General features: G+C 39.9%; 1 protein-coding gene across 1 annotated transcript in view; it reads right to left on the bottom strand.

Moving 5' to 3' along the window:
• aven (apoptosis, caspase activation inhibitor) overlaps window positions 1-11915 on the bottom strand; it is a 181945-nt gene extending 170030 nt beyond the window's left edge. Inside the window, exon 1 of the mRNA XM_002935329.5 lies at window positions 11666-11915. Coding sequence (XP_002935375.2) covers window positions 11666-11827 — 162 coding nt within the window. The 5' untranslated portion in view covers window positions 11828-11915. The remainder of the gene's footprint in view (window positions 1-11665) is intronic.
• Between the last annotated feature and the right edge of the window lie 1644 nt (window positions 11916-13559).

Genomic DNA, 13559 nt, shown 5'->3' with positions numbered 1-13559 from the left:
GTGCAAACAGAAATCTTGTGGCTAGCAATAAGAAAATGTCTGAAAAATGACAGGTTAGAATGCTTAATATGGTAAAGAGTTTATGCTCTAAAACTTTCATAGCACAACACTAAATTTTCTAAGTGCTCTGGGGGTAGAGCACTTAGAAATACAAAAGAAATAATAACAATAGTAACGGTCTCCTTGTCCTCAGGCTCTGTCAGTAGATAATTGTTTTATATCTATTTTCCAGTCCAGTGGAGGATTGTGGCAACAAGCTCAGATAAAGTATTCCCTTACAACATAAAGTACAGATCAATATGGTGGCCAGTCATCCCAGATAGATCCTACTGTCTTTAAAAGCTCACAACACAAGTACAATTCATTTATGGCAGGAATGCAAACCATGGTGCTTACTTCCAATGTGACATTACAGAGACCAACATGCCGCTTGTCTGTCACCTTTAATATGTAGCTTCATATTCAGGATCAAAGCTTAACCAGTTCAGTTTCTTTATATACAGGTATGGGATCCCTTATTCGGAAACCTGTTGTCCAGATGGTCTGAATTGATGTTTTAACAACACACTAAAATGAGTTGTTCACCTTCAATGTCCAAATAATTTTTAACAACCAACAACGCTCTCAGTGTTTAAAGGACAAGGAAAGGCAATGTCACTTGGGGGTGCCAAAATGTTAGACACCCCCAAGTGACTTAGATCGCCTGCCTTGTACCCTGGGCTGGTGCCCCTGTTGGGAGAGAACAGCACCAGCCGGGGTACCTGCAGCGCTTCCTCCTTCCTGCTTCGTGCGCACATGCGCAGTAGAGTGAAAAGCTGAACTTTAACAGAGAAGTCGCCTTTTCACTCTACTGCGCATGCGCCTGTCCTGGGGTCCCGGCAAAACGAAGCAGGAAGCACTGCAGAGGCACCAGCCTGGGGTACAAGGTAAGCGATTAAACTCACTTGGGGGTGCCTAACATTTCGGCACCCCAAGTGACTTAGCCTTTCCTTGTCCTTTAAGAAAATCCATTTTCCATAATAAAAAGGCCACTGTAAAAGCTTCTTTTTAAACCTGTTAAATCAGCCCTTCTCCTGTCTCTCTGATCAGTTTTCTGAAGGGAGGGGAGTGGCCTATTTTGAACCTGACACACTGAGAACTTCCTACATGCATAGCTCCCAACTATACCGATTTTTGCGGGACAGTCCCTCTTTTGACAGCTCAACCGGCAGTCCTGGATCCTTACTGAAAAGTCCCTTTATTTACCTTTGATCTCCTGCACTGAAGCTAAAAAAGATATACACTTAATTAAAAGTAGCTTTTGGCAGAGAGACCAGAAATCTTAACAAGCGTCACCTGCACTTAGAAACATTGTTTCTTTTGGCAGAGAGCCCAGAACGTTAAAAAGCTCTTTAAGGTATGGGAATCCTAGTTAGAGGAAGATCCCTTATGCAGAAAACCGCATTAATATGAAAGGTTATTCAAAAATATCCAAATTAATATACCCCATACAAAGGGGCTCAAACATATATAGCTACAGATCATTACAGCCTATACATAATTACAATGGTTTTGTTACCACATGCCAACCACAAATAAAATGAGTACCAGAACCTTTAGGGGCCTCTTTAAAGGAAAAACATATTTTTTTTTCCAAAATGCATCAGTTAATAGAGCTTCTCTAGCAGAATCCTGCATTGAAATTAGTTCTTAAAACAAAACAGACTTTTTATTTAATTTTGACATTTCACACAGGGATAGCCATATTCTTAATTTCCCAGGGTGCCACAGCCATGTGACCTGTGCTCTGATAAACTTCAGTCACACTCCCCCCAGCAGCGATCAGCAGAACAGCAGAACAATGGGAAGGTAGCAAGGTAGCAGCAGCAGTTTTGTTCTACCACCAGTTCATTAAACCATAGTTGTGTTCCACATATCTGAATACAATGTACTATGTACCTCCACTAAAGAACTCAGGAGTCCGACCAGAAAAAACAAAAGCCGTATATATTTGCAGCAACTACACTTTCTAAATGCAAAGTAGCCACAATGTAGATATTGATTAGTATAATGGAAATAAATATTAAAGAAGTGGAACTGGGTTAGCTGAACATACTAAGACAAAGTAGGTGTAATTACACTGAAATGAATTGCAGTTTAGTCCTTACATTGCCAGAGCACTTTTAGTGTGGGCTGAGATTGACCTGCACACCTCTGCCTATATAGTGCATTTGAGTACTTATAACATCTGGAAGTTATGGGTTTGTGTAATGTTAATTTATTTCTTTTATGGTTGGTATAAAATAATAAAATTATGCCAAAAGTTTTTGTAATATGATCTTTTTAGTGTTTTTTGAAGTACCTTGCAGGGGTGTCTTATTTTGCTTATGTGTAAATTATTACATTTTTGTGCATTCTACAGCACAATAGTGCCCCTTGGTACACATTAGCACACATGTATTTTGAGCTTTGCTTGTCAAATGTTTGAAGTATACTGTGGAATGAGCTGTAATATACTAGAATTACATATTTCATTTTATCTTAATCTGCCAAGAGGGGTCTTGCCAACTATCTTCATGCGTGGAGAATGCTGAAAATTCAACAAATTAAGCATCGGTTTAACCAAATGCTAAAACTGTGCGTATACCATTATAGAGTTGCTCAGAAAGCTACAAACTGATATAGATGTGCTTATTAATGACTACAGTGCAAGGATACAACAAATGTATATCAGTATATGGATATGTATAATGACTTCTAAACAAAATCTCAGACTGCACTGATGGAGCTAAAGTGACAGCAAGCTTACAGGCTGAGAAAAGATTATACAGCATGGCTAATGATACATAGGATTCCTATCTACAAAGCTAAAGCTAATGGATAATGGCCTTAAAAGATAGGTATTTGCATATAAACAGCATTTCAGTACAAGCACAAATTCCATTACTAACCACTGCATAAAGATGGATCTGTATTAGAAACATGCATTGAAGTAGATATAAGCAATAATTATGTTCCACTGCCCCTTTGTGAGTCCCTTTTCTGTTGGATTCTATTCTTAATGGTCTATGGTCTAACATAAGCTAAATGGAGAGCAGCATTTAATGGCAGGCTTAGGAGGAAAACAAATTTTATTTATAATGGTTTTAAGTCTATGCCTTTTTAAAATATATATTCCTTTTTTATAAAGTACACACCTAAACAGACCAAGCCAGGTGTAAGGCTACCCTTGATGTTGCACTGCTCATTGGGTATTATGATTATGCCATCTGTGCAGAACCATATAAGCCCAGTTCCTAAACTCTTTTTCTGGGATCTCTAACTTTATCAGACAAGCAAGCCAATGTGCACAACCACTGCCGTGCATCAGACTGTATCAGAAAAGCTTTCATCGCTGAGCTGTTGCAGTGTCTGAAATCTACATCCAAGCCCAGTAGCCGCAGAACCACTGCAGATCAGTTATCAGAACATGCTCTAGCTTTTTATCTGATTGCAGCTGAGATGAATAAAGTGTATACTGGCATCCAGTGGATAAAATGTGAAAAGTCACAAAGACAAAGACTTTTTCCATCTATATATTTCTTATTTCCCTTGTATAAAACCAGCATATAATCAGTTGAACCTACACATGAACTAAACAGGACCAGATGATCTACATGGTTTTCAGTACAACACTGAACTGAGTGTCACTTTCGTACAATTGTTGTCTGTCAATTATTTTATGTTCAGAACATCCTCCAATTTGTTATTTTTAGGACTTTATCCTACAATTTCAATCTGAATGTTAGTTCTGAATGTTAGTAATAAGACGACTAAAACCTGAACGTGTATGGCCAGTTTTAAGGAAGCCATGCACAGACATTGTCCTGTGAAACAACCAATTTTAGTACAATCTGCTAAATTCTACTTATTGTTACACTGATGGGGTACGAAATTTTACAATCAATCTGGCTACATTGCCCCAAGAGTTGATTGGAGAGGTTTAAAAATTCCAGTTGTAAAACTTTTAAATCTGTCAATGGATGGGACGATGATATCATCGTAAAATGACTATTCACTGCGCATGGCTTTATTTTGAAGTGTTTGGTTTAATGTGGAAGTAAAAAAATGTTCATATCCATGATACCATGAAACTAAAGTATAAGGCGCACTACCGGTCCAGGGCATTCCCCTACCTCGGTTTGCACCGGCCAGCAGTTGCATCTTAGGGCTTCTGGGTGCATCTGCACGCATAGGGAAATGCTGCTATGTTGTTGCACAGGTGCGGTGACATCATGACATGCGCGATTGTATGTTTTGAAACCTTAGGCTCAATCTTGATTAGGGTTTTTTTTTTTTTTTTTGTTTACTTCCTTTTTTCTCACTTCCTTCTATGTTTTAGCCCAAAAACTCCCTATTTAAACCTCTGCTCTCATTCCCTCTTTGCCCAAACTGGCATCTGGTTGTCTAAGATCCTGCTAAGCCTTGTTTCTGCTGGTTTTTCCTGACCATGATACTTGACCTTAGCCTTAATTGACCACATTTTTGTCTCATCCTTGCAAGTACTTCGTATTTTGGTTATCTAAACTCAAGTTTAGTAAGTCGGGGGCCCCAAAAAGGCATTTGTGAACATCAGCACTGGTTTGGTATCCCCAACTGACAGTGGTCCAACTACCTGGTTCCTATCTAATTAGGACATTACAGAAAGCAGCAAATTGCCATTGAACTTTAGTTACTTCAAATAAATAGAAGGCATATCGACAGTCTAAATTTTCAATTTCAAACGGATTAACAAAGTACTGTACTGTACAAATTGCTGTAACAGTACCATGTAGCTATAAAAAAATTTTTAAAATAAATAAAACACAAAACAAAAGTTCTGTAATACCAAGCAAAACATACTTGGATACATATTTTTTGCTACATCAGCAACCATTGTATGAATTTAAACTGCTGTCTTTAATGAAACATTGATGAAACATCAGCAGGGCCTAAGATAATAAATGTATTAACTAATGTATCAAATTAGAGCACTTTAAAAGGGTCGGTGACCCCCATCACAGAGCTAGTCCATGAAGACACAAGAAGGTGAAACCGAAACACTAAACTTCAAAATTAGAAAATCACTAACAAATAAAAATTAGACAGCAATTGAAAAAAAAAACAAATCTAGGAAATCTAGGAAATGAAAAATGTTTGAAAGTTAAAAAACCCCTTTAGAACGATTACGTATAATAAAAGAAAAAAACAATACACACTGTGAGCCACCCTCCAGGTTACCAAACTTCCTTTGGCAGGAGAGGAAGATACAAATATTATTGGCAAATAACAATGGATCACCAATAGTAGCAGTGACATATCAGTGGTTTGACATTTATTTTCAAAAAGCAAGCTTTATGCAGAAAAATACAAAAATACAGTCAGAACTGATGTGCAGAACCCTGAGGTTTGCAAAAACAATTGTACCTAATGAAGGAAACCATAAGCAAATTTTCAATATACACATTTTCAGTGGATCTGAAGTTATTTGTAAATATAACTGCTGTATCTGTACTATATGTCCCATTCTATTCTCTGCCCTGGTGGTTTTGACATTTGAAATGATGAAGCAGAAGCCAGCTGATAAAAAAAGATCTGTGAAACAGCATGGAAAGTTGACTTGTGTACATTGTTTCAAGCATTGTTTCAGCATTACAGAAGAGACTGATACAGCTTGTTTTAACTAATGCTTTCAAAAGTATTCACATTTACAAAAAAGTTTCAAACCACTTAAATGTTTTAACAATGTATATTGGAAAGTTTAATTATGCTAAAATGTGTTTTTCAGTGGAGTTCCTCTTTAAAACAGTACAAATATGTCTTTAAAGAAAAACTTTGTATGTCATCTGACATAAATGTGCTGTAGGAAAGACTAGTGACATGCAGGTCAGAAATTTCCCAGCCGGGGCCCAATCTTCAAGATGGATTTTTATACTCACATCAGGCCTGTCTTTTATGGTGACATTAGAGCGGGAGTGTTGGAACCACACTATGCCAAAATGGCTGTGAGAATTAACCTGAATCCTACCCTAACTTGATCTTCATGCATAGGTTGCAACCCAAGCCCACCCTAACAGCAGGTAAACTAGCTTTCACATCACTAGTCTAGACACCTGTAAACTAAGTTTGTTACCTTTTTGACCCTGGTCACTAAAGAAATATTATTAGATACCAATGTTATTAGTAGGAAATGCAAATTAAACAGATTTTTACAGAAAATGTGGCCACCCTACTTTAATCCCAGTTGTTACTCTGGTGAAAGATGATGAAATTACACTGACGACCAGGGCCAGAATTAGGGTTAGGGAAAAAATGCATGTGCCTTAGAAGCAGTGGTGTGGGGGCGCTAGGCACATGCCATTTCTTTCGCCTACCCCTAGTTCTGGGCCCTTTCCTCTCCACTGCCCGCCCTGCATGTAAGTTACTTCTCTACCCTGTCTTCAGTGCCACTGGGTTGCTGAAGACAGTCTCTTTGCCATGCCCCCATGTGCATGTACCAGTGCGCTCATTCATGCATGTGTACAGAAGGGGGGGTGGTTCTGGAGGGCAAGGAGGCCGGCTGGGTTGCCTGCTTGGCGCAGGACTGCTGATGACACAAAAAGTAAACAAAAAATATCATTTTTATTGCCCTGGCCTGCCATGCTGGAAAGTGTATAGAATCTCTATGTAACAATCTGGAAGCTTTAATGGTTTTCTGAGCTATATTTAAAGGAAAAGGTAAAAACTAAGTAAGCTTTATCGGAAAGGTCTATGTAAATACAGCCATAAGCACTCACAGAAACGCTGCACTGAGTCCTCACTCAAAAGAAAAAAGATTTCTTGTCTCTTTGTTTTTCCTGGGCCGGAGTCTGAGCAGCTCTCTTCTCTCTCCTGCTCCCCCCTCCCTCAAAAATGCTAAGAACTCCATCCCCTTCCTTAGGAATGTGGATTTGAGCCAATAAGCAGGAAGCTACCTCATAGTCTTACAAACTGCGAACGTACTGGGGTATTGGTCTTGGTGCAGGAGCGAGGCATTATGGGAACTTTCTTTACAGAGCTCAGTGGGTTTTTTTCCCTATAAAGCTTATGATCATCTAAACAGGAGAAATATGGGGAGAACTGAAGGTATGCCTGCAGCTTGAGATTAACTCTTTTTTTTTTTTCCTTCTCCTTTAAGGGCTCTTACAAACAAGCATTTTCACCTGCATTTTCCAGTGCTGGATCTTTCATGCGTTGCAGCACAGGGGAAAGCAGGAAGAACACAAAGGCCAAACACAGATTGAATACCTCAAGTTGCTTTCCCCATACATTTGGCACTTGTCTGCACCACAATGAGTATGGTCACACAGGAAATACAGGCCTGTGTGTCTTCCTGTGTTCCCCTGCACTACAGCGCATGAAAGATCCACCAGGTAGGTCAAAATTCATGTGTAACAAGCCAGATATCATGTGAAAGTCAATTTTTTATTAAACAAAATTTGTCACTGTCTCACCATTCATTCAAGCAGCTTTGTCAGTTCAATTTGTTGCGTGGATGCAAGGGGGAATCTATAGAGGAAGCAGACCCCAGGTCTGGCAATCTGTAGACTGGCAAATGTCTGAGGGGCTTCTGTAAGATGCCACAGACCAGTGATCCCCAACCAGTGGCTCCGGGGCAACATGTTGCTCACCAACCCTTTGGATGTTGCTCACAGTGGCCTCAAAGCAGGTGCTTATTTTTGATTTTCTGGTTAGGAGGCTGGTTTTGGTTGCACAAAACCCAGTGTAATTGCCAGACAGAGCCTTCTGTCGGCTTCCACTTAACATAGGGGCTACCAATTAGCCAATTATAGCTCTCACTGGCCCCTCCAGGAACTTTTTTCATGCTTGTGTTGCTCTCCAAAATGTTTTCCATTTGAATGTGACTGATGGGTATAAAAGGTTGGGGATCCCTGCCATAGACAGTCACTATTTATTGGGCTGGTGGGAGGCTGTTTGGGTTTCTGTGTACTTGAAATGCCAGGGCCTATTTTGAATCCTAGTTTGAACTTAGCAGACTCTAGGAAATCAGGTGACTCAGGAGGGATAAAAGGCCTGTGTGGCACGAAGTAGTTTAGGTACAGATGAAAATCTCTCATTCCTAAAACTTACGGGGGTGGGCCTAAAGCGATTTCACTTTGGCACCCAGTAACTTTAGTTATATCTCTGCTCAGATGTTAAACTTTTTTCAAGATACCTCAGCAAGTCCTGTTGCCTTTGACTTACCACTACTAGAACTGTATATAATAAGCCCCACAGCAAAATCATTTAAGGGCCCCAAAACTTTTGAAAGAACTCATTTTTCATAAACTTATACTGAAACAGCTTAACCCTTTGGCTGCCAAGACCGTAGCTGACAAAAAAAGTTGCTAAGTGCCCAGCACGTAGGAGCTACGTTTTTCATTCAGCCAGCGCGTTCTCTGCACTCGCCGATCAATGCGAGTGCAGAGACGCGCTGCCAGCCCCACAACCCCCTAGGAAACGAGCTTACCGGCGCTGATGGTCCTCTCCCTCCTCCGATCGCCCCCAGACTGACCCAAAGTCGCAGCGACGTCATCAAGACGTGCCTGCTGCATGGGGTATAAAAATCCCCTCTCTGGCGCCGCCCCCTTCACTCTTGGAGCCTCGTGGACCTGCCTGCAGCCCCCTGCGACCCTCCAGCACAGAGATCTGCCTTGCCTGCCTTTGAGATCTGCCCCAGGTACATTTTTTGCACTATTACACACACATTACACCATTTACACTAACTGTCATTTTTTTTGCTGATTTTAATTTTGCAGTTTCCATTTTTTTTTTTTTTTTACACTTACATACACTTACACACACATATACACACCTATACACCCTATCACTTCTTTGCAAGTGTGCACACATACATATTTTTTACTTTTTAGCACATAATACGCTGACAGGGGGCTCTGTGTGCAAAAGCTGAGCTGGCAGGCGAGAAATCCTTATGCGCTATTTTCATTTTGGGATCAGTACATACCACAGACTTTGGTATATCTATGCATATTGGGCATCAAACTGTTCAGTAGGCCTCTGGTGTTCCTATTTGGGGTGACTTGCCTTTGTACGCAAGAAATTGTGTGAGATAAATGCAGCAAATTGCAACATTTTTATGCGATTTTCTGAAATGTCATAAAAACCACTAACTTTAGGAAAGCTTTGCAGATTGGTACTTTGGTGTAGAAAGGACTCTTTACCCTTGTTGGATTTGTCAGAAAGTGTACTTTCCAAAAATATATGGTTTTTAGGGGTCACCCTACATTTCTGCAGCTTCTACCCCTCATAAAACTGCAGTGTGTTTATGAATTGGGTAAAGATAAGCCATGAAATTAGTGTGCACAAGGTATATTTGGGGGTCTCTAAGTGCCATGTGCTTTGATAAACCTATGTACAGTGGGCATCAAACTGTTGGGGGGTTCATATTTAGGGAGGTTTGTCTTGGTACCTAATGATCTGTAGAAAATAAGTTGCTGCATAGTGGAAGTTTTGAGGTGATTTTTGGAAATGCCATAAAAATCGTCAAACTTAGGAAAGCTTTATGGCTTGGTACTTTGGAGTAGAAAGACATGGGTACCCATTTTAGATTCGGGGGAATGTGTACTTTCCAAAAATATATGACTTTCTGGGGTGAGCGTACTTTTTACTAGCTTCATCCCACATATAATGATGTAAATGTGTTGATTTTGCAGAAGCTGAAATGACAGAAATGATAGATCATATGGGGGTATGTTCCCATTGGGGCCCCTACATGCCACATACTTAGCTAAACCTATACATATTGGGCATCAAACTGTTCAGTGGACCCCTGGCGTTCATATTTAGGGTGTTTTATTTACTTACTTTATGACCTTTAGGAGTTAAGATACTATTGACTGGAAGCTTTGAAGCGATTTTTAAAAATTATTACAAATTTTGATAAAAACGAATAACTTTAGGAAAGCATTGCGACTTGGTAGTTTGGAGCAGACAGACAGTTCTACCTATTCTGGATTCCCCAGAATCTGTTCTTTCTAAAAATGTAAAATTTTCTGGGATAAACTTTCTGTTAGCGGAATTTTTGGCCTTAAAATCTAAAGTATGCAGCTTTCTGGAGCAGTGCTTTGGAAATTTGGTAGGGTACTGCTGGAGGGTTTTGACCTATACAAGTGAGAAATCTCCATAGAACTATATAAATTTGGTATTGGCACGTTCAGGAGACATGGGACATTCCAAATCAGGTGTATTTTCATGCATAAAATATTTTTTGTTTCTGGTATATGTGTTTATATTATGGAAAATATTATTTTTTTTAATTTTTTAGACATCTAGAAGCCTATATCTTGTTACAAAATTGGAATTACACAAAAATTCCACCATATTTTAAAAGCTTAGGTTGTCCTGAAAAAAAGGATATATTGTTTTCCTGTGTAAACTAAAAGTCCCCCCGAGGAAAGGCCCCTAAAGTGAAACAGTGCAAAATGTTCAAAAACTGTCTGGCAGTAGAAGTTCCGCTTTGTCCAAAAAGGCTGGCAGTGAAAGGGTTAACAGTTAGCAGCACCCCACAGGGCCACTAATACCAAACAAACTCTCAGCGGTTACAAGGTCTGCCTAGTCAACAGCACTGTTTCTTAACCTTTATTTTTTTAGAACACATTTTAATGTCTTTTTCTTTGCGGTACGAAATGTCAGTTTATATAGTTGGGTCATATTTGACCTGTTTTTGAGTTGTGGCCCACAGGTTAAAAATGTTAGCTCTCTAGTTATATCCCTAAATGAAAACCTTCACAGAAAGTTAGTTCCTCAGTACTTGGAGGGTTAATTATCAAATAATTCCTATTAAGACTGAAGCATATAGAGTTGCGTGTTTAGTAATTGTATGCATTGTAAAAGCCCACAAATTGTCACTATATATATATAGTAATAAAAAAATACATATACAGGTATGGGATCCCTTATCCGGAAAGCCGTTATCCAGAAAGCTCCGAATTATGGAAAGCCCGTCTCCCATAGACTCCATTTTAATAAAATAATTTTGAATTTTAAAACCGATTTCCTTTTTCTCTGTAATAATAAACCAGTAACTTGTAATTGATCCAATCCTTATTGGATGCAAAACAGTCCTATTGGGTTTAATTAATGCTTTATTGATTTTTTTAGTAGACTTAAGGTATGGAGATCCAATTTATGTAAAGACCCTTTATCCGGAATACCCTTGGTCCCAAGCTTTCTGGATAACGGATCCTATACCTGTATATAGTGCGTATATGTAATTATGAACTGCGTTTATATAGATATATATATTTTAATGCTTTACTAGTAAGAAGCAGCTATGCGGGATAAGGCAGACATACTGATAGAGTTACCGCCATTATTTAGAAGAGCTCCACATAAACCCTTTGACTAACTATTGTGGCAGTAAGAACATTCAATCTGCGGTATTTCTTTCCATAAAATACGTAACTAATTGCGTATAGTTTGAACATTTCTCCAGGCAAACACTGGGTGATAAAGGGGCTAATAAAAACACATATACTGCAAGAGCCTACACAAGGGAGAAATAAGTACAGGACACTCTTGAGTTGAGTTGGAGCGAAATACTCCATCGCAGCACCCAATCCGCCAGCTCACTGCTCAGAGGGGCGGTACCATAAGTGACTGAGCGCCCACCCCTTCCGGTCCTCACCTCAATTCTAGGTTCTGACGGCTCATTGCGCTGGCGGTCTGCGCCCCTGTATCCCCTGCCACTGTGTGCGGGTCCTACCCTGTCCCCTCCGCGTCCCCGTTCACCCCAGGGCCTCCTACGACCGCCACCTCCGCGTCGGTGTCTCCCGCGGCCCCGCTCCATGTGTTCGGTGCAGCTGCCAATTACTTTTCTTTCCTATGTAATCTCCGCGTTGTTGAGAGGAGAGTCTATAGGAAATAGTTCCCACTAGAAAAGAGCGGCGTGAAATATTGGTTCCGGGGTGCTTGCAGAGACGCAAAGCCGCTGACAAATTAGCACAAGCGCTTGATTAGTTATTTATTACAAGTAAATCTACAGCAACTGGATTTACTGAGTAATCATTACTGACTTTTTCACCTTGTCAAAGTCAGTTCTGCATTTAAATATGCATGATGTTTATGGGGATATGTAATAAATGGCATTAAGTTTGCCCAAGTGCAGTAACCCATAGCAACCAATTTGCAGGTAGCATTTACTGATCACCTGTTTAAAAACAAACATCTTATTGGTTGCTATGGGTTACTGCTAATAGGCAACCTTAGTACCTTTTATTACATATGAGGGCTAAAGACTTGTTGGACCTTTAAAGTTGCCAATATGCAAATGACAGTAGTTTAACTAAGACTACTTCATAATTTTAAAATCTAATTTTATACTTTTCAGGAAAAAAAGAGTACAGTATATATCAAGTATAAATGACAACCCTATTATTTACATAGAATGAAGGTGAAAATACATCATGGTAGGAATAAAACAAACTACAAAAATACACATGCAAATAAACCGCCATTAATATAACTTATTAACTATATCTTTTATGAAGTCTTTACTTCAGCTCTTTGTGACACCAGTATTGCCATATAACTAATTAAAATGGATGTATTCTGCAAAGTAATGTCAGCATTGTAAAATATAAAGATGTTACATTGGCACTTATATTGTAGTGTCACCCACTGTGACCTACAGCACTTATATTTGCCTATTTGTGTCTGTTAGTTACCCTCCCATATAGATTGTAAGCTCTACGGGGCAGCGACCTCCTTCCTCTTGTGTCCTCGACTCTTAACTTATTGCTGCTGTATTTATCTGTATTTATCTGTATTTATTATTATACTTTGTATTTATCTATTATCTTATTAACCCCCTGTTTGTATTAATGTATTCTACTGTACAGCGCTGCGTACATAAGTAGCGCTTTATAAATAAAGATATACATACATACATACATACATACATTAGCAGTGCCATTTTAGGTAATTCTTCTGCCAAATAGGCAAAGCAAGGTTCCACCCTTCACCTGTCTTACTGCTCAGGATGCCAAGGGGTAGATATGTTAGTGTTGAGTAGTGGCTCTCAGACTCTTGCCCTAGGCTCCTAAGGGGCTATATTCAGTGGTTGAGGGTCACAGATTGAGGGCCAGTTAGGATAAGATTTGTGTTGTATACCTTTTTGCTGCCCTATATCACCCCTAAGAATGATAGAATTACTTTTTTTTAAAATTTCATCCAAGCCACCACTAAATCCAGAGGCAGGGCTGAGCGGGTTGTACCCCTGCTTAAAGGGAAACGAAAGGTAAAGTCACTTTTGGCACCCCCAAGTGACTTTAACCGCTTACCTCGTACCCCGGGCTGGTGCCCCTGTTGGGAGAAAACAGCACCAGCCCGGGGCACCTGGAGCGCAGCGCTTCCGTGTTCTGGCTTCCTCTTCCTGAATGCCAGCGGTGGGCGCATGCGCAGTAGAGTGAAAAGCCGACTTTAATGTTTAAGTTCGGCTTTTCTCTCTACTGCGCATGCGCGCGCAGCGAAACAAGAGGAAGGAAGCACCGGCAGCTACCCCGGGCTGGTGCTGTTCCCTC

The sequence above is a fragment of the Xenopus tropicalis genome, chromosome 8 (assembly GCF_000004195.4).
Source record: "Xenopus tropicalis strain Nigerian chromosome 8, UCB_Xtro_10.0, whole genome shotgun sequence".
Taxonomy (NCBI): domain Eukaryota; kingdom Metazoa; phylum Chordata; class Amphibia; order Anura; family Pipidae; genus Xenopus; species Xenopus tropicalis.
This window is presented reverse-complemented; position numbering and strand designations above follow the sequence as displayed.